The sequence below is a fragment of the Mytilus galloprovincialis genome, chromosome 1 (genome assembly GCF_965363235.1).
Source record: "Mytilus galloprovincialis chromosome 1, xbMytGall1.hap1.1, whole genome shotgun sequence".
Classification (NCBI taxonomy): domain Eukaryota; kingdom Metazoa; phylum Mollusca; class Bivalvia; order Mytilida; family Mytilidae; genus Mytilus; species Mytilus galloprovincialis.
This window is the reverse complement of record NC_134838.1, coordinates 111484674-111511035: the sequence shown is the minus strand read 5'-3', so window position 1 is coordinate 111511035 and position 26362 is coordinate 111484674. Positions and strand designations below refer to the sequence as shown.

At 31.5% G+C, this 26362-nt stretch overlaps 1 protein-coding gene across 1 annotated transcript; it reads left to right on the top strand.

The window, feature by feature from the left end:
* The first annotated feature begins 239 nt into the window (after positions 1-239).
* LOC143051721 (transmembrane protein 168-like) lies at positions 240-22959 on the top strand. Its single transcript, XM_076224629.1, has 4 exons — positions 240-366; positions 11388-12678; positions 13853-14127; positions 18915-22959. The coding sequence occupies exons 2-4, from the start codon at positions 11432-11434 to the stop codon at positions 19460-19462; spliced, it is 2070 nt and encodes a 689-aa protein (XP_076080744.1). The 5' UTR covers positions 240-366; positions 11388-11431; the 3' UTR covers positions 19463-22959.
* Positions 22960-26362: the final 3403 nt, after the last annotated feature.

Here is a 26362-nt window from a genome sequence, read left to right as displayed (position 1 = left end):
GTTTGGTATCATATCATGGCTGGGGAAATGGAATTCCAAATGTGGTATTTTGCATAAAAATATATCTTACGGTGGTATTACTTGTATATAAGTAATACAGAAATTATTTAACAACCTTTCTAAACTTGACCTAAGTTGGTAAATACACAGAACTCCGCTATGTATAGTACTTTGCTTGCTTAACCGAAAATTATCATGGTTTTAATTTACGGAAATTCGGAGCGTTTTCGAATAGCATGTATTTTATTTGTCAAATGACACTTCCGGCATGGTGTCAAAGCAAGCAACGGATTATTTATGCAAACAAATGACACTAAGCAGCTGAACTAAATTGAAAACTAATGTATATTGAAATGAATTCAGCATGTATGTATATGGGCGAAATACCCTAGTTTAGTTTTAAAGCCTATATGATTCTCCCAGGCACTCGTCTCAGAGTTTTTTCCCTACCTTTCACTGAGACTAAACACTGTCTCAGTATAAACTATAACACAAGGTACTTAACTTGCATTTTAGAAAGATGTCAGGCGGTGACGAAATTCCGTTATATGCCGCTTTCAAGTCTGTCAAACCCAAATTAAAACTTGTTATATCGTAAATCTAAATTGATTTATCTTTACAATGGTGTATAACATGCCTACATTTGTTGTAGGAATCATCTGAAGCAATCCTACCAAAGTATGTCAATCGTAATAATTTTGCCAACCGCTGAAAAACTGGCAATAAACATGTCACGTCTCCTTATATATCTCAGTTTCCGATTGGTCAATTTTATGGGAAAGTCTAAATGATTATCGGAGTTATCTGACCTTGTTTCATTTTCATATACTTTAAAGGGAAATTCCGCGATTTTTTACTTATCATCTAATTATGTTCATCTTAACATAAAAAACACATTTGCAAAGTTTTAAACTTATATTCCTTCTAATAACGGAGAAAATCAAGTATTTGTAACTTTTTTGGTTGAATTCTCGAGTGGGTCGTGACGTATTAGCCCGATTTATTGAATTCTGGGAAAAAATAAAATCTGTTTAACTCTTATAGCTTATCGACAATATACGTAATTAAAAGCGCACAGCTGACGAATGGTCGTAGTTATTAACCACAATATAATAATGAACGAAAATGAATATGCATATACCGTTTTGTATTCATTGAATTAAACTCCTATAAAATTATATGTCTCTGTCTCTAGTAAATGTTTTTGAATAAATTTAATTAATTATTGTTGAGATTTTATTCATAAAATATTTATTGAACATTTTTACTATTTACTTGTCTATTTACCGTTATTGTTTTGATAATCATTTCAATGCAACTAATGTGTGAGCAGAGTGTGTATATTATTTTGTAAAGGTCACTGTATATTTCTCGGCTTGAGGTCAATTCGTTTACCTTGTAGCTATTTAGCCGCAGGTGTGAGTTCAAGCGTACACAGGTATAAATGTTGTTATTTGGAAAGGTTATACAGAAAGGATTAGAAAGAGTATGATGTCACGATGTTAATACACTGAGATTTAATACACGATGAGAATAAAGATTCAATAATTAAATTGTGTAAATTAATTGAAAATAAAATTCAGATTCGTAAATCCGAAAATGTATAAAAATAAAAGGAAACAATTTTTGATTACTTTCTTAGCGGCAATTGGCGTAAAGATTCAAATATGAAGTAAAAAATAGTAGTTTTAATCTTTAATAAAAACTAAATGCAATATTACCCAATTTGATATACCATTGTACATCTGTTTGATATCATTGACTTTACCGGAATTTCTTAACTTGTATTCAAATCTGGCTGTGTTTAAATGCTAATAAAACTATTGCAATTTTAAAGTTTTTAATTGACAAAAAAATACAACATACATGATTTTTTTTTTTAGTTTCTTTTTAACATTTTATTCTTACATAATTAAATTCATTTGACAATCATTTACACGAACTTTTTGTGAAAAAATACCAATTATCTAAGCTAAGGCATTATTTTTTTTAAGGCTTTTTGAGGATTTTTTTTTAATTCTATGATAATAGTTGTGCAATGTTGAACATGATAGCCGTCATTAATCCAAATAAGTAATACAGTAGTTGTAATAAAAGTTATATTTTAGTCATGCATAACTGATATTGACGAATTTAGAATAGTTCGTCCATACATCGTTGTTCTTGAAACAATCATTATTAGTATACATGTAAGTTTCCTGACGTATAAGAGCCATTGAGGATGAGCTCCAGAGAAAGCAGACTAGTAGCGTTTCGTTCGTTTGTTTGTTGGGAAAGGAGAGGAAATGCAACCGCTTGTACAGATAAACAACAGAATTACCATACAAGCATTTATAGTCAACACAATCAGAAACAGTTCCCATCGTTAGACGAGGAAAATGAAGGCTTTCAAGAATGAACAAGTGACATGTCTAACTCGAACAGTTAGAAAACGGACTATCGACATCGACCGCTTGTTCTTGATATTTGAAATTGTATGCATATATACGTATACGTTTATGATAGTGATGTGTTCTTGTGTCTGACAAAAACTAAATTCCTTCATGGTTATATCTTGCCATACGTTTATATTGGTTTGTAAGGTGATTACTCAAAATCGTTATTTGAAAATCCTGTTTGTGAGATGTATATTCATTTCAATACAGAAATTTCGTCTATATATTTCACAAGTGTATAACACGGAGAAGCTCTGAAGGTCCATTACTCCCATTTTGTTTGGGTGTGAACCATCGATGTTGACAGCAATATCAAAGAATAAGATGATGATGGTAGAAAGAACTATGGGCGTTATGTGGCAAATATTACATGCATATCGGACAATGAGTTGTCAATCTGTATGAAAAGATTTCCAATACAACCATATTATTGAGAAGGAATGTTTACATGCTATACTCTCGTACTAGTATTACAGGGTTCTTGTGGCGTTCACCTTAGACACACATCTTTTTAACGATGTTTAAAAAAAAGACAGAACCAATTTAATGTCATATTTCCCTATTTTTTTAAAATATAACTAAAAGTCTTTCATCTAACAAGAATACCCCTATTTAGCGGACAAGTAATTTATTCTTTTTTCTGTTATTGAATACCAAGAAAAAAAAAATCCCGAAATTAATTTGAAACTTTGATACTCAAAAGTTTCCCAGCAAAATATTCACATCCCTTCGGGATAATTAGTGTTCGTCCAGTGGCATATATAACAAGTGTGATGACGAATTCCTTCCTTTGTTCGAGAACAATCTTTTTGAAATATAAATCTGTGATTTTACTATGTCCACAACTTCAATGAACCAAAGCAAAAGTTATACATCGACCTGTATTTAAATCAAATTGGTTCTCTTCTTCTTCTGGTATACAATAGTCTATCGACATTCGATGATTACATACTGTTGGCATACGTGGACTAGTCTATTTACAACACTTTTACCCCTATTTATTCAAAATATATGTTTTTTTCTTATGTTCACTGTATACATGTATATATTTTAAATTGCGCTATAGTTCCGTACCATTCTATCCAGTCGTATAAACGAATCGTCGGCAAGTGCGTACATTTTTTTAAATCAATATTTCTGGTATGTTCCAATCTGTCCTTCACTTTTGACAATGAGTATATATTACATTTTCCCAAATTCACCCTTGGAAAAAATATTTAAATAGATTTTAATTTCATCAAATCTTATTTTTTGGGTATTATTTATATTTTTATGAATAATATTCTTTACACCAGAAATGTTATTTATAAACAAGCGTATGAGTTTGGTAATGACAAGTAAGACAGAGTTGTATATTATACATCTGATAGTTCAAAATGGAAAGTTAAATGTTATCAGCCGTGTACACTGATCAATACCTGCAGAAGTGAAACGATGCGTGAACTTTCAAGCCCGACAGGAAATCGCTTGAATACCTGGACGTGTCACCTCACACCCCTCACAATACCTTTGGAAGTAATACCTTTAGCCATGCTGGTGATCAGAAGAGGGAAGATCAAAATTTATTTGAAAACAGTTTATTACTTTAAAGAATTATGAACAAATTAGATTTTCGAAAACAATTTTCACGGAACACTTATTTATGATTTCAACTTTGACTTTTCACCTAATTCCAATATCAAGTTTAAAAACAACAGACCATGGTTAGTTAGTCGGATAAAACAACCGTACGATTGACAAGATATCGACACGCAATTACGACTACATCGGTTACTGTAGTTTTGTTTCTTTGTGGTTTATAGACATATCGTTTCATTAATCGGGAAAGAAGGACAAAATGGCGGAACGCAGAGAATTAATACTCTAAATTTAAAATCGATGGTGATCGCTTATCTAGCGGAATAAAACTTTAATATCTATGAATTTGAGCATTTTTATACAGAATGAACATAATATCATTTTTTGATTTTTTTGCGAAGTTTCCCTTTAAGTCAAGAGAGAGTCTGAGTGACATTGACGTCATGGGAAAATTTGTATCTAAAAAAAGAAAACTCGTAACTTATAAGACATACCACAAATAACACTTGTGAGGTTTGGGCCAGCTGAAGGACGCCTCCCGGGTGCGGGAATTTCTCGCTACATTGAAGACATGTTGGTGACTTTCTGCTGTTGTTTTTTTCTATGGTCGGGTTGTTGTCTCTTTGGCACATTCCCCATTTCCATTCTCAATTTTATTATGGTATACAAATGTCCAGTGTCCGTCTGTCTGTCCGGCGTAAACTTGTCGCACCGTAACTTGAGAACGACTCATCCAAATTTCATGAAACTTAACAAGTTGTTTCTTATGATGGTCAAATGATCTGTATACTTTTTGGTGAAAATAAGACTAAAACTTTTTGAGTTACAGCACTTTGTAACTAAAACAGGGGTGTTTTTTTTTCACATGTTGCACCGTATCTCAAAAAACGATTCTTGATTATTGCTTAAAACTTTACACACTTCTTAGTTATATTAAACTTAATATCTGTATACTTTTTGGTAATGATTCAAAATTTAATTTTTAAGTTTTTGAGTATTTTGTAAAAAAGGGGGAGGTTTTTTTTTTCGCGCTGTATCTCAAAAACGATTTATAATAAATATTGCATTAAACTTTACACACTTCTTTGTTATATTAATTTAAAGATCTGTATACTTTTTGGTGATGATTCAAAATTTTTATACGACCTCAAAAATTGAAAATTTTTTGGTCGTATATTGGTATGATGTTGGCGTCGTCGTCGTCCGAATACTTTTAGTTTTTGCACTCTAACTTTAGTAAATGTGAATAGAAATCTATGAAATTTTAACACAAGGTTTATTACCACTAAAGGAAGTTGGGATTGATTTTGGAAGTCTTGGTCCCAAAATTTTAGGAATTAGGGGCCAAAAAGGGCCCAAATAAGCATTTTCTTGGTTTTCGCACTATAACTTTAGTTTAAGTAAATAGAAATCTATGAAATTTTGACACAAGGTTTATGACCAGAAAAGGAAGGTTGGGATTGATTTTGGGAGTTTTAGTTCAAACAGTTTAGGAATTAAGGGCCAAAAAAGGGCCCAAATAAGCATTATTCTTGGTTTTCGCACAATAACTTTAGTATAAGTAAATAGAAATCAATGAATTCAAACACAAGGTTTATGACCACAAAAGGAAGGTTGGGATTGATTTTGGGAGTTGAGGTCTGAACAGTTTAGGAATTAGGGGCCAAAAAGGGGCCCAAGTAAGCATTATTCTTGGTTTTCTCACCATAACTTTAGTATAAGTAAATAGAAATCTTTGAAATTTAAACACAAGGTTTATGACCATAAAAGGAAGGTTGGGTTTGATTTTGGGAGTTTTGGTCCCAACAGGTTTCTAGGAATAAGGGGCCCAAAGGGTCCAAAATTGAACTTTGTTTGATTTCATCAAAAATTGAATAGTTGGGGTTCTTTGATATGCTGGATCTAACTGTGTATGTAGATTCTTAATTTTTGGTCCCGTTTTCCAATTGGTCTACATTAAGGTCCAAAGGGTCCAAAATTAAACTTAGTTTGATTTTAACAAAAATTGAATCCTTGGGTTCTTTGATATGCTGAATCTAAAAATGTACTTAGATTTTTGATTATTGGCCCAGTTTTCAAGTTGGTCCAAATGGGGGTCCAAAATTAAACTTTGTTTGATTTCATAAAAAATTGAATAATTGGGGTTCTTTGAAATGCCAAATCTAACTGTGTATGTAGATTCTTAATTTTTAGTCCCGTTTTCAAATTGGTCTACATTAAATACCAAAGGGTCCAAAATTAAACTAAGTTTGATTTTAATAAAAATTGAATTCTTTGGCTTTTTTGATATGCTGAATTTAATGATGTACATAAATTTTTGATTATGGGCCCAGTTTTCAAGTTGGTTCAAATCAGGATCCAAAATTATTATACCCCACGAAACGAAGTTGCGGAGGGTATAATGTTTTTGACCCGTCCGTCAGTCCTGTTTTTTGTCATCGCAACTCCTCTCAAACCACACAACAGAATTTCACGAAACCTTTTCAGATAATAAGGACATACTATGTAGTTGTGGCTGTTGTGCATATCGACGGGAAATTTGCGATTCAATTTTTTTTCTAGGAGTTACGCCCCTTTGAACTTATTTACTTTGATGTACTACTGCAACAGTTTGTCATCGCAACTCCTCTCAAACCACACAACAGAATTTCACGAAACCTTTTCAGATAATAAGGACATACTATGTAGTTGTGCATATCGACAGGAATTTGCGATTCAATTTTTTTTCTAGGAGTAACGCCCCTTTGAACTTATTAACTTTAATGTACTACTGCAACAGTTTGTCATCACAACTCCTCTCAAACCACACAACAGAATTTCACGAAACCTTTTCAGATAATAAGGACATACTATGTAGTTGTGCATATCGACGGGAAATTGCGATTCAATTTTTTTTCTAGGAGTTACGCCCCTTTGAACTTATTTACTTTAATGTACTACTGCAACAGTTTGTCATCGCAACTCCTCTCAAACCACACAACAGAATTTCATGAAACTTTGTAGATAATAAGGACATACTATGTAGAAGTGCATATCAACAGGAAATTACGGTTCAATTTTTTTTCTAGGAGTTATGCCCCTTTGAACTTATTTGCTTCAAAGTACTTCTGCAACAGTTTGTCATCTCAACTCCTCTACATTGTATGTATATTGACAGGAAATTATTATTCAATATTTTTTCTTATACAATTTTTTTTTCTTATACTTATTTAATTTCTCCAATGACAATGTGGGGACGTGGGGTATGTGAGCGTGCTCACTAAGGTTCTTTAATTATATTAAGTATTGTGCAATAGCAAGAAATTTTCAATTGCACAGTATTCAGCAATAGCAAGAAATCTTCAATTGCACAGTATTGTGCAATAGCAAAAAATGTTCAATTGCACAGTATTGTGCAATAGCAAGAAATCTTCAATTGCACAGTATTGTGCAATAGCAAATATTTTCAATTGCACAGTATTGCGCAATAGCAAGAAATATCTAATTGCACAATATTGTGCAATAGCAAGAAATTTTCAATTGATTGGAGTTATCTTTCTTTGTCCAGAATAGTAGTTGAATCAACTTAAATCATTGTTTTATACAATGCACAATGTATATTCACTTTTACTACCAACTGATAAATTAAAACACTCTTTACCATTCAGTGATATTAGATTGAATATATCAATAAAGGTGGTAGAATTAGAAAATGGGGCTATTATACTTTTTTTCTCGTTCCTTTGTGGACACTCATCGATTGTTATTGATAACACACTTTGACTGATGGCCATAGCAGAAGCCATGCGAGGCGTTGTTTGACTTCAATCTGTATCACACAAATGCTTACTGTATTAAAATTTTATTTGAAATCAAACGTTTAAAAGATGCCATTCAAAGGCTATACTAAACAAAAACCGTTTCCGGAAAAAACGGTTTTTGTTTAGTATAGCCTTTGAATGGCATCTTTTAAACGTTTGATTTCAAATAAAATCCGAATTTTTTTTTTTTCCGGGAAAAAAAAGTTAGGGTCGGCGCCAAAAAATTAGGGTCGGTCGGGCGACTGGAAACACACCTATTTTTTTTTTTGGCCTAACAAGCACTTTTTGTTACATTTTAATATTTTATGATGTATTTAAATGAGTAGTTATTGTTGCAAACTCCATTAGAAATTTGAATTGAGATCAGTTTTGAAAAAAGGGAAAGGGGGATGTGAAAAAAAAAATGGTGGGGGGGGGGGGGGGTTTAATTTTTCTCATTTCAGATTTCATAAATAAAAAGAAACTTTCTTCAAACATTTTTTTTGAGAGGATTAATATTCAACAGCATAGTGATTGCTCAAAGACAAAAAAATTATTTTAAGTTCATTAGACCACATTCATTCTGTGTCCAAAACCTATGCTGTGTCAACTATTTAATCACAATCCAAATTTAGAGCTGAATCCAGCTTGAATGTTGTGTCCATACTTGCCCCAACCCTTCAGGGTTCAACCTATGCGGTCGTATAAAGCTGCGCCCTGCGGAGCATCTGGTTTTACATTTTAATATGTATTTAAATGAGTAGTTATTGTTGCAAACTCCATTAGAAATTTGAATTGAGATCAGTTTTGGAATAAGGGAAAGGGGGATGTGAAAAAAAATTAGGGTGGGGGGGTAGGGGGTTCAATTCTTTTCATTTCAGATTTTGTAAATAAAAAGAAAAATTTCTTCAAACATTTTTTTGAGAGGATTAATATTCAACAGCATAGTGAATTGCTCAAAGGCAAAAAAAATTTAAAGTTCATTAGACCACATTCATTATGTGTCAGAAACCTATGCTGTGTCAACTATTTAATCACAATCCAAATTTAGAGCTGAATCCAGCTTGAATGTTGTGTCCATACTTGCCCCAACCGTTCAGGGTTCAACCTCTGCGGTCGTATAAAGCTGCGCCCTGCGGAGCATCTGTTTTTTTTGAGTTATTGAGTATTTTGTAAAAAAGGGAGGTTTTTTTTTACATGTCACGCCGTATCTCAAAAACTATTTATGATTATTGCTTTAAAACTCTAAACACTTCTTTGTTATATTAATCTAAAGATCTGTATACTTTTAGGTTTTGATTCAAAATTTAATTTTAGTAATATTTAGTTTCACATGTCCCGCCTTATCTCAAAAACAGAATATGGTTAAAACTTTCTCAAAAACTATTTATGATTATTGCATAAAACTTCCACACAAGATGTTGGTCGCATCATGCGCTCATGGCGCAGCTGTTTATTTTTCAAGGTATCTCAGACTCTTATACAATTTTACTAACTAGGTGATAAGTTCTATTCAGACAAAAAATTACATTTTTATCTGAAACAGTTTTTATAATTAATCATTTACTGCGAGACGTTTATTGCCAATTTTGTGTAGGTAGACAAAATTATTAGATTGACATACTTGAATAGGACTGTTAAGAATGATTCCGACATCAAAAGTAGGCATGTTATACACCATTGTGAAGATAAATCAATTTAGATTTACCACATGACAAGTTTTAGTGGGGTTGACAGGCAAGACATCGGCATATACATGTAACAGAATTTAGTCACCGCCTCATATTTTTCTAAATCTCGAGTTAAGTACCTTGTGTCATGTCTGTTATATAAAGGTATATATAGGTAAACATATTTCTGAGAGGAGTGCCTGTGATGATTCTCTACAGCCGACAGTTGGGAGCAGGACTGGCTCATGCAATTTTTCCAGTTTTAACCCTGATACTATATTATAGTGATAAATACAACTTTCTCAGTGTAACTAAAAATGCAAACCTTTAGACTTCACTTATAAATTAAACAATCTCTTTTGAAAAGAATTGATTCTACAAAATATGTAGGCGTACATGTATCTCCTTAATCAAATTTAAAAATGGGACAAACATATTGATAACATGACATCAAAAGCAAATCAGTCTCTTGGATTTATTCGTAGAAACCTAAACATAGCTTCACCTAAAGTCAAAGCTCATGTATTTAAAGCTTTTGTCCAACCAAAACAAGGTTGGCAAAAAAGCGGTCAATACTAGTATTGACCATGCCAGTGGTAAATACCGGTAATTACCGGGAAATACTGGGAAATACCGGCAAATACTGGTCGATTGAAATTTTGAGTGGTCATTACTATAAAAACCACTCTCTACCTGGTCAATTATAATTACTTTTAAATAATTAAATATAGAAAGTGTTCAAATCAGAGTAGTGCACAACTGTTTGGGATCCACATAATGTAAAAAACAGCAATTTTCACTAATTAAAAGAGATCAGAGAAGAGGTGTCTACATTGTAATTCTCATGTTTACCTCTTACCATTGCAAAATCGTACCACATCAATTCGTACCAATGTGAATTCGTTCCATTTAGAACTCATACCATTGCAAACTCGTACCATTTAAAATATATTCAATATACAAATGTCTTGTTGCCTACCATTATTCCTACCAGTCACAAGAACATTAGACACATCATGATTATACATTTCACATATCAATTGTTTTCCTTTATCAAAGGCGGTGTTTTGCATTTGCGCAGATTTTTTCTTTCATTTGCGTGAATTACAGAATAGATAAAAGAAGATGTGGTATGAGTGCCAATGAGACAACTCTCCATCCAAGTCATTTTATTTTTTTTTATTTATCATTATAGACCTCTTCCATTAGCCACTTGTACAAATGTAATGAATTGTCAGTTATAACATGTATATAACTGTTGTCCCCTGCTCACCATGGGGAGGTGGAAGAAAGCCAACAAGATACATCTCCAGACTTTTTCCTTGGCTGTACCCGTAGTTCTTTAGCCTCTGTCTTTCAGTCAACTGCTACATGGTTGTGCTTGTTCTGTGTTTTGACAATAGTCAGACCATCACGATACAGGCTTCTTCTTAATATACAAAATTATACACAAATTGTTGCAGTCCCTACATATAACCTTTTGATCCCACTAGACATGCTAGACAATATAATCAGCCTGATTCAGGCATAGCAGTCCACACTCATTTGGGCATTGAAATACAAACAGTCATGACAGTTTTAATTGGAATCATCTGCCACAATAAATAGTGTCATTCAGTACAGTACAGGGATACAAGAATATCATCTCAGAATCTGCTCTCATCCCTGGCCCATTTTCTATCCCTAATTATTTTGTTATCAAATGTAAATGTATATAGTTTTATCTAAATGTAAATTTTCAAGTGTACATACATTATTTCTTTTTTTTTTTAAGTTGACGGGGAACTGGACGCCAAATATTGAAGTATCGCTAGAAAATTTAAAGAAAAAAGAAGAAAATGGGTAGATCCTAGTTGGACTAAGACGTTTCCATATTACCTAGTCATTATCCTACTATGATAAAGAATTTTCTGATTATTTTGTAGGTTTTCAATCCATCACAAGAACAAGACAAATATAAAAAAGTTTCATGATGGAGACAGAAGTTGCCAAAGGGGATGACATGGTTGACCACAAAGCAAAAGCTAATCTGACTTACCTGAGATATTTGCCTAGTGTAGTATTAGTTGTAGCATTAGGGTTGGGACTGTACACACAATGGCAGTTTACACAGAACAGTGTGATTCTAGGATTTGCAATACTGGGATTTTTCGTTTTTGCAGTCTCCTGTGCTTTGCGATATTATTTTAATTTTGAACTCATTGGACAGACATTATTGCATATATGGCTAGGATGTATTCTCGGCATAATTATATTTGCAGATCAAAAAGAGATTGCGTTTGTAATGTCGCAAGAAGTGACAAATGTTTTGTTGGTAACAAGTGCCGTTTTAACATGGTGTTGGAATCTGTTGGAGAGGATGTTACATTTAGTAAAACATGAATCAAAGATGTTTACAACAGTACAAATTTTAGAAAGTATTGGATTAATGATCTCAACACTTGTAACAGGAAAAGATGCCTTATCTTTTTCACTTTTGGTGCTTGCATTTAATGTAAATTTAGCATCTATAAGACTAAAATCATTCCTAGGATTACTGAGTTTTATAGCAATGGTGTGTGTTTCTGTTTTTGTAATTTTTCAGCAGGTTGAATTGTCGGGAAACTTTTATGGACTAGCCTGTTTCGCAGCAAGACATTCCTTTGAACCATTTATTGATTTATATTTTTCTGGTTTAACAACATTGCAAAGATGGCAAGGATTTTTCAATCTTTCCAAATTTTTAAGATATATATTTGTTCTTGCTGTATTTGCCTTTAACATTGCAACTGGTGCCGTGATTGGTAAACTGTCAGCCAATCACAAAGAGTGGTACATTGTTGTACCTTTAACTGTTTTCTTTGCCTGTATCTGGCTATGTTTTCATTTGACGTATTTTATAACATGCTGGAAGCTTATGTCCAAAATCACTGAATGCAATCTAACATATAATAGCTTAACTGATGAGCGTAAGAATATGAGCAGAATAATGGCTTCAAAAGGAGTACGCCATTTCAGTTTGATCTCGCAAAGACTCATCTGTATAACTTTGTTGACTACAGTTCTACTTGGAGGATTAGGATGGGAAACAGGAAAAGATACCCCATACAGTTTAGGAATGATATTACTGGTACTACCAATAGAATGTATGACACTGAGTTTGTTTTGGTACCTTGGTGATAATCTTGGTGGCACAGCAACAGGCTATGCAGTTATTGCTCCTGTAACTGGTCATAAGTAAGATAATTTCTGTAGTTATGATATGTCTATAAGGGTTGCTATGTCTTTTTGAAGTTTTTGTTTTTATACGCTATTGCTTTGTGTAACTACATGTACATTCATGACATTTGTACTATGTTAAAAATCTGGACCAATACATTTAAATCTGTCTAGTACAAAGCAAGTTCATATTCATACTATGCTATCAGGTTCTCATTTTGATAATCATATGCATGTAATATTTGCCAATGGAATTAAACACTAATCAAACCATACAACCTGAATACATTAAGATTAAAACTATAAACTTTGAAATGTCAAGAGGATGCATTGCACTTTTCTTTGCTGTCTGGAACTGAAGCAGAGAATTAAGATCAACTGTCTTTTGAGTCTACATGTACATTGTAGATACATTACCATCAAGACTTAACTAATTAGGATATGACTTTATTTAAGAATTGAATGCTTCTTTTTGTAACTTCATTGAGGGTGTGAAAGCATTGACAGAAGTACATTTTGTATGAAGTGCAGAAGCGCTTCATTCTAAAAATGTGCGCACGCTCAACGCTTTTACAACCCTATGAAGTTACAAAAAGAAGCATTCAATACTTATAATTACATTTTTTAGCTATGATAATGAAAACACGAATTTTATAATTTTTTTATTTCATTCACCTGTGCACTTTATTGTGGGACCATGTGTAACTGTTATCATGAATGAAAAGTTTTATTGAGTAATGCAACTGCTGGAGGAATAACATGTGATGTGCAGTTAGCCAATCAGAATAAAGTATTATAATGAAACATACATCTAATGTAATTATAAGGATTTGAATAATTGAGATCATATTTTTCTCATGTTAAGTCATTTTAAAACACTATAGTGCAACAACATTTGATATGAGAGGATCATAGAATGGTTCAGAGTATCTGCTGCTGATAATTTTTTAATACTTAAGTGGTCTATCAACTTTCATTATATTCAACAATAGACAATTGTAATTTGATAAACAGATATACATGTATTAAAGAATGATGTTTTTAATCAAAGATTTGCTGTTTGAATGAATGCATAATTTTTTTCTGTTTGTATTTTTAATACTGTAGCTTTTCACATACTAGTATATGGGGAATAATAAGCCTACCCGGTACATGTACCTACATTTTATTCTACCATTTTAATTTATTTCAGGAGGGGATCAAGAGTAAATATTATGTCACAAGAGGCAATGCAAGATATGGGGACAAGGGCTACAACCACTTTGAACAAAGTCAGTTCTTTCTTCAACTATCACATGATAGACAACTACGGCTGTGATTACTCAACAAGTGGGCTAGCAATTGACTATTTAGAGTCTAAATTAAAGGCCTTCTTTGACAGAAGAATGTCAGATGGGCCAAAGTATGACTCTTATATCTTGTATTTCAGTGGAGATGTATATGAAAATGGTGAATGGGCTTTATCTGGTAAGTTTGAAATATGTACAATTAATAAACGATTACTGTGATAAAAATAAATGACATTATATGGGTCTTTTTCAAAAAATGTCGAATTTTGAAATTGAAAAATTTATTAAAAGTTACTTATTCAAACAACCCTCTACATAAGCAAATTAAAACAAACAGTACTTTAAGAACAACATATTAAAAGATGCAATCTTAATGATGTCATACAAGAATATCTTGAAACATTTTTTGATCGGTGGTACAATATTTTGTCTATCCTGTTACCATTTTCAAAAGAAATTTTGGGTTATTAAGAAAAGGTTTAGATAAAATGTTAAGCTTGTTTTACGTGACCAATTAGATGGTTTTCAAGAGAATAAACTTTTATATATATTCATTCTGTAAAATGATAGATAATTTGCCAATTTTCTAGGTTGTACTGAAAAATGGCTCTAAAAATTGGTTTTCAAAGGTTGTAAAAATTAACACCAGTAATGCAAGTCTAAGATAGCAATTTATATTGTTCGGCCTTTTTTCACCCTTTCAAATAAACCCAACATCAAGTAAATCCCTTATAAGTTAATTTACTTTTCTCTTTATTTCGTTGGTAACAGGAACGTATGTTTCTGATATATCACTATATAAAAGTCTATCCTGTTACCTTTTTGTCTATCCTGTTACCGATATCAGTATTGCACCTGCAAATGCTTAATTGGGAAGATTAAGACGTTATAACCTTAAGATGAGTTCAAACAATGAAATATTTCATTCGTTTTCCACCTACATGTTAAGATAAAAAAATTAACGACGTTTTTGTCTATAATTGTCTATCCTGTTACTGTAACCATATATAGCAACCATAGTAACAGGATAGACAAATTTCTTCGTTTTTGATTGCTGTTGTGAAATAACTACTCCCTTTGGTGAAGTGATTATGGTTTTCTATCGTGAATTTGGTTTTAAACACGTTATTGCACTTTTTACAACCATACTGTTAGTGTAATTAATCAAAATGGTTGGTAACAGCATAGACATGAAAAAAAGTACGCTCTATTTTTTTCACTAAATGTCTTGAAATTTCTTTTCTCTACACTGTCGTTCAAGAAACAAGGCGTTTTAAATGTAAAGATTACTTTGCATTTTTGAAATCAACACTGACTGATTCAATATTCATAGGGAGAATAATTTAACGACTGATTTAAGTAGCGGTAACAGGATAGACATGAACCTCCTGTACACTGATTGAATTTAGTTTGTAGATGATCTGTTACATACAATGATAAAGAAGCTACGATTTTTCGTTAGAATTATAATTAACGTTCTTAAAAAGTCCCTTTTGCAGATATCAAGGCGATCAGAAAATCATTTGAAATGTGTTTTTATACGACCGCAAAAATTTTAATTTTTTGGTCGTATATTGCTATCACGTTGGCGTCGTCGTTGTCGTCGTCAGAATACTTTTAGTTTTCGCACTCTAACTTTAGTAAAAGTGAATACAAATCAATGAAATTTTAACACAAGGTTTATGACCACAAAAGGAAGGTTGGGATAGATTTTGGGAGTTTTGGTCCCAACATTTTAGGAATTGGGGGCCAAAAAGGGCCCAAATAAGCATTTTCTTGGTTTTCGCACTCTAACTTTAGTTTAAGTGAATAGAAATCTATGAAATTTTGACACAAGGTTTATGACCACAAAAGGAAGGTTGGGATTGATTTTGGGAGTTTTGGTTCCAACAGTTTAGGAATAAAGGGCTAAAAAAGGGCCCAAATAAGCATTATTCTTGGTTTTCGCACAATAACTTTAGTATAAGTAAATAGAAATCAATGAAATTTTAACACAAGGTTTATGACCACAAAAGGAAGGTTGGGATTGATTTTGGGAGTTTTGGTCCTAACAGTTTAGGAATAAGGGGCCCAAAGGGTCCAAAATTGAACTTTGTGTGATTTCATCAAAAATTGAATAATTGGGGTTCTTTGATATGCCGAACCTAACTATGTATGTAGATTCTTAATTTTTGGTCCCGTTTTCAAATTGGTCTACATTAAGGTCCAAAGGGTCCAAAATTAAACTTAGTTTGATTTTAACAAAAATTGAATCCTTGGGGTTCTTTGATATGCTGAATTTAAAAATGTACTTAGCCTAGTTTTCAAGTTGGTCCAAATGGGGGTCCAAAATTAAACTTTGTTTGATTTCATCAAAAATTGAATAAATGGGTTCTTTGATATGCCAAATCTAACTGTGTATGTAGATTTTTTATTTTTGGTCCAGTTTTCAAATTGGTCTACATTAAGGTCCAAAGGGTCCAAAATTAAACTAAGTTTGATTTTAACAACAAATAAATTCTTGGGCTTATTTGATATGCTTTATCTAAATATGTACTTTGATTTTTGATTATGGGCCCAGTTTTCAAGTTGGTCCAAATCAGGATTCCATATCAAGTATTGTGCAATAGCAAGAAATTTTCAATTGCACAGTATTGCACAATAGCAAGAAATATCTAATTGCACAATATTGTGCAATAGCAATTAATTTTCAATTGGAGTTATCTTTCTTTAGATATAGGAAGATGTGGTGTGAGTGCCAATGAGACAACTCTCCATACAAATAACAATTTAAAAAGTATTTGTATAGAATAGTAGTTGATAATATATGTTGGAAATTTGCCAGACATGACTTTGATGTCATTTTCTATTTTTATTTGCCAATAAATTTATGTAAGTAACTTCATTGGAAATTTGCCAATATAAAATGTTGCTGATGAAGCTTTTTTTCCTTATCTTATCTAAAATGTTTTTAGATAATGTATGTTGGACATTTGCCAGACATGACTATGATGTCATTTTCTATTTTTATTTGCCAATAACTTTATGTAAATAACTTCATTGGAAATTTGCCAATATAAAATGTTGCTGATGAAGTTTTTTTTATTGTTTTATACAATAAACAATTTATATTCACTTTTACTACCAACCAATCTTTACCATTCAGTGATAGATAACAAGCAATTTATTTTACATTTTAATATTTTATGATGTATTTAAAAGAGTAGTTATTGTTGCAAACTCCATTAGAAAGGAGTAGGTCCGATAAGGACTCATTTTGGCCTCAAATTTCAGTTTCATCTGACGAAAGATTTTGACCACTTTTTAAAGACTTAAGTGTCTATTTCACTTGATTTAATTAGTACAAGTGAAAGATTTTAACTGATTTAGTCATTAAAAACGATCCGATTCAAGCTCAAATATGCCAAAAAACGTCACTTTTCAGATGGTTTTTGTCAAAAATGAAAGTGGCCGCATCCGTGTTCATCCACAACCTTTATATATGTTATGTATTATCATAAAGTTCAACTTACATTTCAATATTAAGGATGAACACGAATGCGGCCACTTTCGTTTTACAAGGAAACCGTCTAAAATTTAACTAAAATGATAGAATTTTGAAGATTTCAGTAATTTAGCATGACTTAATGGTGCTACAACCCGATATATGTGCATTGTATTGTCAAAAACAGCCCATATTTATGTAGCAGAAGCATTCAACTGTCCAATAAATAACTAAAAGTTTACATTTTAACAATTTTGTAAAACTGTTATATTTTGGGGCCAAAAAGGGGTCTTACCGGACCTACTCCTTTGAATTGATATCAGTTTTGGAAAAAGGGAAACGGGGATGTGAAAAAAAAAATGGGGGGGGGGGGTTAAATTTTTCTCATTTCAGATTTCATAAATAAAAAGAAAATTTCTTCAAACATTTTTTTGAGAGGATTAATATTCAACAGCATAGTGAATTGCTCAAAGGCAAACAAAAAATTTTAAGTTCATTAGACCACATTCATTCTGTGTCAGAAACCTATGCTGTGTCAACTATTTAATTTTAGATTTAAATAAGTTTGAAGAAGAAATCTTTAATTGATTTGTAAAATCTTGACATTTGTTTTGTGTAAAAAAAAATATGTAATGTCAAAAATTTGATCACAATCCAAGTTCAGAGCTGTATCATGCTTGAATGTTTTGTCCATACTTGCCCCAACTGTTCAGGGTTCGACCTCTGCGGTCGTATAAAGCTGCGCCCTGCGGAGCACCTGGTTCTGACAATGTACGCACACAAATACCCCCAAAATCGGAATTAAATGCAGTTTAATCTTATCAAAATAGATGTAAGGTGTGTTTATTATTAATGTTCTGAATCACAAATCTGACAAGCTTTCATTTAAACCATTACAACTGAAATTTCCATTAGAAATAAAAATTTAAGCATGGGTGTACTGAAAATTCAACATTTTTTGAAAATGACCCATATACATGTACAATTACAAGTAGTAAGAATAAGATAACAGTAAAACACAAAAATGAAATGAAACATGAAAATGGGAAAATTTGAAGAATTTTTTTTTTTTATTTGCTTTGAATGGATGATGTAGGGAAAATATAATCACCATGTAGTAGGTACATGTATAGATCAAGATTGAAATCTATCATCTAAGTTATTTTCATTATCCTGTGACGAATTTGTCATACATCCTTATTATAATTATAACCAGTTTACTTAAGGGTACAACTGCATTACACAAGAATATCACTTATCAATACATTTTATTAGAAGGTTAATCTTATAGAAATGAAAACGTATTTAATTTCCAACTAGGTCATAATTGTCAAGTGTATATATAATGAAAATATGTTAAGGTGTGGTTATCAATGATGTGCTTTTTGCAATGACACCATAGAACTAAGATACATGTAAGGAAAATTTAAAATGGAATTTGCTTATTATTTTAAACATATCTTAATATAAATTTGTTACAGATAATAGTGGTTTGAAACTGGAGACTCTGCTAGAATGGTGGGCATCTAAAAATTCTGGATTAGGGACTAGATTAATCTTGATTCTAGATACAACACATTCCTATATGTGGGCCAAAGATGTACAGAGAGTGTGGGGAGAATATGTTGCAATACAAACATGTACATTCCAGAAACCCAAGGACATAGAGTTTGGTAACTGTGCTCAAGTTGGCACTTTTACACAAGATTATGTACATTTTAATGCTGAGGCAGAAATATTCCCTGGATGGTCAGCAAAGGAGAGGACAGTAAAAGCAGTATATAAAGTTTCTAAATGTTGGACAGATTTCACATTCCATTTACCAACAGTAGATGAGATATATAATCATTGGGATAGTAGCTTCCCAAGATGTATGAAGCCTTTGATAAAAGCTGTGAATATTGGAGGTACAGGGAGCCTTTGCTTCTGTTGTCAGTGTTTAACAAGGTGTTTAAAAAGGAAAAGAATGAAGTGGCTTCCTCCAAAGCAAATTGATACTGGACATGGCTTTAAATTGATTAGATCATAGCTGTGATTTTTATGTGCCATTATGACTTTCATAGTGTTCTGTTCATTTATCAATGTTTGTTGTAACATAAATTGGATTTTTTCCTTTGATGTTTTTATGAAATAATTTGCTTAAAAAGTGTGGTGAGGGAAAACCATGGTATATTATATGCAAATTTATGTTGTACCATACTTTGCTAATTAAATATGCAACTCGACTAGAATCCAAAGGAAAAAAGGCGGAGCTTCAGCCATGGTATAACATATTCATTTTCATGTTATTCCATGGCTGAAGTTCCACCTTTTTTTTTTTTAAATGTATACGCCTCTAAAATATTTAGGAAACTGTAAAATGTACTAAAAGGTCAAGATCTTCATTTGTTTTCATTTTATAAGAAAAGGCAATAAATTAGGTGTACCACATTTCAAGAAACCCTTTTCAAACTAAAAAAATTATAGGATTGTTACGAATTCCCTTAATTTTGGAAACAATTATTAAATGTTTCTTCTTTCAGTTTTGAAAAAAATAAAAATGTAAAACTATCATTTCCTTTGCGAAAATTCAATTAAATTTCGATTTAAAAAGGGGGGTACCTATACAAAAAGGAATAAATATCAGCTACAAATATCTGTGAAAAAAACATGATAAGGGGACGTACATTGTCTACGCCCCTGGATCCGCCACTGTTAAAATATTGTTTTATCATTAAAATTATGTTTTAATAAATAATCTAATAAAATAAAGGAAGTCAAGAAAAGCATTTTTCAATTAGATGAAAATTCTGTAAAGTATGATTAATTTGTATGATACATTGAAAACAAAAAAAAAACAATTCTTACCGTCATTAGAATAATTATTTAATCCTTGTCGCTGGAATCTGACATTTTTGTTAACCTCAGTCAGACGACATTATGAAATTACCTGCGCCTACAATCATACACGGGGCACAAAACTAAAAAAAAAATCAGGAAAATCCGACATTTTCTGTACTCTCTGCAAATTCAGGAGGTTCTATTACATGAAATACACAGACGATCATACACGAAGCGCAAAAGTGACTTGCGCGAGCTTCCATTTCATTGGATAAAACTGTAATGTGATCAATTTCCAATATAAGTGGAAGGTCTTAAAGCTGTCAATCAGTTTATTTATATTACAAATTGTATATACCATGTGTCTTACTCATTAACATAATTAAACAAACTCATCCTTCGGATTCGTTTGTTTAAATATGTTAACTCGTAAAAACCATGGTATATACTTAACAATCACCCATTATTTATCAAGAATTTTTCTTGCACCCAAAATTGGAAAGGTTAATTAAATATTTGCAAATGTCCAGTGTCTGCTAATGTTATATTTGTACCTTAACAGAAAAAATGTATAATGACAATTAATCAGTAAAACCCATCAAATCATGATTTTGAAAATTTTGTTACTGTTAGAGAAACAGATTATTGGTTTGTACAGCATAATAAATTAAATTCTTAAGTTTATATACCAAATACATGTATGTGTTTCATTAGAAAAAAGGAGGTGCATGAGGTGTATAAATTAGCTTATAAATGCGGCATTGCAATTTGACTTCGTGCAACAATCCTATTGATAACAGGGATTAAAATTTATAAAAATCACCAAGATATTTTGAGGACGTCTAACCCAATTTGGTGTCCTTAATAACAGCTTTATGTCAAAGAGGACAAGGCTAAATGCAAGATTGAAGCATGTTAATTTAATAAACAATCATGGTTATTTTAATGTTTAATTATAAAATTGCAACACCCTATGAAAATGTGTTCATAATTAAAACTTGCCCTTACACAATATATTCACCAGTGAAACAATAACTTATCAACAAAGTTAAGTGATCAGTTTCTAGATTCTGGCAGATAGTGAAAGATTTAATCATGATTACATGTATATTTCTTAATTTCAATGTAGGATTTTCCAAGTCGTGTTATATTTATGCTCGGTCTTACTTACAAAAGAATGGAGATATAATAATAATTGTCTTTATTTTATACTGAAGTCATAACAACTAGATGCATACAACTAGAATACACATACATTGACATCATGGGCATAGTGTACATAAAATAGTAGAAGGTTTTGTGTAACTCATTCAATACTTGTACATTGAAATTTTTCTTCAATAATAAAGTTTAAGATGAAACAGAACAAATGGTGCTGAACTCTTTGTTTATTTATCCTTTGCACTTTTCTTTTTGTCCTTTAAATGTATTGATAAAATACATGTAACATAATCATAACCAGTTCTGATGTACAGGCCTTTGAATTCTATTTTCTATGAAAATGATTTAAGGAAGCTGTGACGTAACATTTTAATTGTTACAAAAGGTTTCATATCAATACAAGTGCTCAATGTTATGTTATTTTTGTTATTTTTCACATGATGTATAATTGGAAAGATACAGATTATATAGCATTGGTGTTAAGTGCACATGTTTATTTCCTATTTTACATATATCAGTGATTGTATTAACTTGTTTGCTAATATTGATCAACAGTGAGATTTTGTTATAGAAGGCCATAAGAACAAGTCTAAAGACTAAGCCATTGATATTTGACAATCTTGTGATATACACTTGTGGTTTTGTGTCAAATCTTGGTTGATATTTATGATGTATGACTGTGAACAATGCAGATGTTAGGTATAGGCATTTTATTATAGAATAATTTGAAATATTGAAAACTAGTTTAATTTAAATATTGACATAATTGATGTCTTCATGATTTTATGAATATTTTTTGGTAAATCTTAGAATCTTATGTCAATCCTGCTATCTTTGTTTTGGATGATAATTTAAAAAAATACCCCAGAAACAATCACTTTTGAATTCTAATATAATGGTACCATAAACCTTTAAACATGGTTAAAACAGGTAAAGTCTTTCATTCCTCCAACCTGAGATCTGCCTCTTGAAGTCAAATTCATGATAGTCAGGTTAGAGATATAGGCCGGGTTAGGCTACTGTTAGACTATAATAGTTTTATATGATCTCAACATATATCCCACAGATTTGTGTTGCCCATTTTAATGTCACTTTAATATTCAAGGGGGCTCACGGGTCTAAATCAATTTTTTTTTATTTAATATAGGATTTCTCTATAAATGAACATTATCTTATACTTAAGGATGTATTCTGACTTTTCAATCTCATTCAGTCTCGTTGAAATCTCGTTCTTGAATTATTTCCAAAACAAGTGATTCAAGTGGAAAATATCAATGAGTTTTAAAAATATTATAATCAAACATAACTCTGAAAAAATTGTGTATTTACAATGAATGGTTTTTGAGTAATCCAGTGTTCAAATTTTACGACCAATCAAGTCAGTATTTTTATCCAAAATTTTAAGAAAATGGGTGAGGGATACAAAAAATGACTTTACAAGAATCATGTACTTCCCATATCATTTTGGTCTTTCCAAATTTTCTTAGATATGTATTTTTTCAATCATGTTTAACAAAAAAGTTGAAATAGTATGAAATTCAAAACAGTGTAGCTGTGGCCATTGATTGACCCATCAAAATCATCCATTGACTGGGACAATTTACGTGAACGTTTGTCTGTAACAACCACTGTTCATGACGTACCTACGATAGACATTTAAACTGTGGGGTCAACAAAGGTTTCTTAACGCCTTTAATTATAAAATAATTCGAAAAATTAATCAGGAATAACCTTTGTGTTTTGATTTATATAATTGATATAAATCAAAATATCGTGTTATTTCTGATTAATTTTTCGAATTACTTTATTTAGGTGTTGAGAACCTTTGGTGACCCCATAGTTTAAGTGTCTTTAAAAAGTACATAGTGAGCATTGGTCGTTACATACAAACGTTCACCTAAATTGTCCCAGTCAATGAATGATTTTAATGTGTCAATCAATGGCCACAGCTACACTGTTTTGAATTTCATACTAATATGCATTTTGTTCTAAAAACTGAGAAAAATCACAAAAATACAAAATTGACAGCATGGTAAATTTTACACAAAAAAGTGTCAAAATGTGATAAAACTTTCTTATATTAACACCTACCTATAGTTTTTTTAAGTAAAATTTATTCAGATTGGTCCACTTCATCTTTAAAGAAAGTATGAAAAAAAGTTTAATTGTGGAACTCTGATTTTTTTCACGATAATAGCCCAAAAATAGGTAAAGATCAATGAAAAATGGGAAAATCATCAAAATTGGTCATTTTCAAAGTGCCGTAGCAAAAAAAGAAGTGCACCACCATATGATTTTTTCTTCAACAATTATTTTGTTACAGTCTTATAAACCCAAAAATCAGGTTAAGAAAAAAAGTTTAATTCTAGAAATTTTTGGCTCCTCAGAGGTGTACATTCGTAATAGAAAAATGAATAAAAAAATGGGGTCACCGTTCATTTACGCTCACAATCTGCCTTCGAAAGACGCATATGTTTTTGTTAATGTCCTTTTTTTCTGTTGAACTAATAGGAGAAATAGCGGTAATATCGAAATAAAAAAGAACTAAATTTCAGAAACCGCTTAAATTTAACAATTATTTAGTTTATATACAGCTTATTCGAAAACAACAATAAAAAATATAGGTCACTGATGAGTTGAAAAAGATATTTCAATTTAAATGCCAAAAAATGGCATTTTTGCACCAAAGGGAGATAATTTGGAGCTTTTTCAATGATATCTACATTTTAAAAGTCACCTGGGGCCAACACAAATTGATTTTTTGGAATGATGTTTGTACCATATGAAAAAGTAACAACTACTAAAGGTAATAAATAAAATTTGTAATAAAAAATTAATCTTTAATTTTTTTCTGAAAATCTTAGACCCGCGAGCCTCCTTAAAGATCATTTTCCTTTCAAAAAGGAAATAAGTTCTATTAAAAAGGTACATGTATTATGATGACTTATTGTTATATATTGTCATAATAATGTGTTTTGTGATATTTTTAATAAAAGGTTTTTTATAAATGGGAAAGAAATTTTGTAATATTTGAAACATAGCTTTCAGTCAATATAGAAAAGAAGATGTGGTATGATTGCCAATGAGACAACACTCCACAAGAGACAAAATGACACAGAAATTAACAATTATATTGGTCACTGTATTGCCTCAAAAATGAGCACAACCCATACTTCTTCCAGTCAATGTTATTTTCACTGCTGGATAAGTACGTAGTAAAAAGGTATCAAAATTAAGCCAAGTTTACTTGATTGTTATATCAGTCCATTCACATTTTGCAACTATTGCTATTTACTCTGGCAAGGTTCAGTCATTCCTGTTAATTGATCCAGATCACTTCTAAAACCGAAAACATACTCAAGTGCATTTAACTACATCACCAGAACTACGGCAAACTGGAAAACAATACAGATGAAACAAAAAAATAAAAACAAAAGTTTTTGCTGTTTATTTCATTCCAAAATAAACAAATAAACAACAATAAATATCTTAATATGACATGAAATTTTGTCTCACTTGACCGAGTCAAAAAGTGAGACATAGGTATGCTGTTTTCGGTTTCAGTGACGATGGCATCAACAATGTATTAGTTTGTGATAAGGTTTAGTTAAGTTTTAGTTTAAGTGTTGCTATTTTAATTTCGACATTTGCATTAGCGAAATTACCAAAAAAGCGAGACATATCTCTGTGTTTATATATCAATAAAGTAATATTTAAAATAAATGAGTTGAAGGTCTTGCTTGAAGTACTTCTGTACTTTAAATCAACAATAATTTGAGTCCCAGTGTCATTTAATTAATTTTGCACCCAGTTTAATTGCCAAATCATTTAAAGAGGAAATGTAATCTAATACTAGTATGGCTGTTATGACTACTGATATTTATCTTGTCAACTTTTAGTTCAGTTGCATTCTGAATCAGTTGCTGAACTTGTATGACCTTGTCAACTTTTCTAGGTAAATTAAGATCTGAATCAGTTGATGTACTTGTATGACCTTGTCAACTTTTCTGTGTACAATAATATTGAGATGTTGCTGTGCTGGTATGACCTTGTCAACCTTTTTAGGTTTATTGATGTCTGGATCAGTTGATTTGCTGGTATGACCTTGTCAACCCTTTTAGGTATATTGAGGTCTGGATCAGTTGATTTGCTGGTATAACCTTGTCCACTTTAAAGGTTTATTGAGGGGGGCTGGATCTGTTGATGTGCTGGTATGACCTTGTCAACCTTCATATGTTTATTGAGGTATGAATCAGTTGATTTGCTGGTATGACCTTGTCATTGACTAATATTAATGTACTTAAAAATGTGTCTTTATTCATTTCAAAGTTAACTTAATCTTTATAAAATTAAAGAAATAAATAAAACAACTAAGAAATGAAATATATTGAAAATTGATTTACTTTTATATATTATAATTTTAATATTAAAATATTATAATATTAAAATTATAATATATAAAAGTAAATCAATTTTCGATATATTTCATTTCTTAGTTGTTTTATTTATTTCTTTAATTTTATGTGATTGTATTTTGTAATTTACGTCTTGTTTCACATGCCAATGTGACTGAGTGTTTTTAAAATAAAGCATATTGTATTGTATATTGTCAACCTATTTAGGTATATTGAGGTCTGGATCTGTTGTTTTGCTGGTATGACCTTGTCAACCTTTTTAGGTTTATTAGGGTCTGGATCTGTTGCTGTGCTGGTATGACCTTGTCAAACTTCCTATGTTTATTGAGGTCTGGATCAGTTGATTTGCTGGTATGACCTTGTCAACCTTTTTAGGTTTATTGAAATCTGGATCAGTTGCTTTGCTGGTATGACCTTGTCAACCTTTCTTTGTATATTTATTCCTGGATCAGTTGCTGAGTTGGTATGTCCTTGTCAACCTTTCTATTTATATTGAGGTCTGGATCAGTTGATGTGTTGGTATGTCCTTGCCA

Bases quoted from the DNA above. Each gene is read 5' to 3' on its own strand.
- LOC143051721 (XM_076224629.1), top strand. From the start codon at position 11,432: ATGATGGAGACAGAAGTTGCCAAAGGGGATGACATGGTTGACCACAAA. The intron at 12,679-13,852 runs GTAAGATAATTT...AATTTATTTCAG, and splicing joins GCTCCTGTAACTGGTCATAA to GAGGGGATCAAGAGTAAATA. The intron at 14,128-18,914 runs GTAAGTTTGAAA...AATTTGTTACAG, and splicing joins TGGTGAATGGGCTTTATCTG to ATAATAGTGGTTTGAAACTG.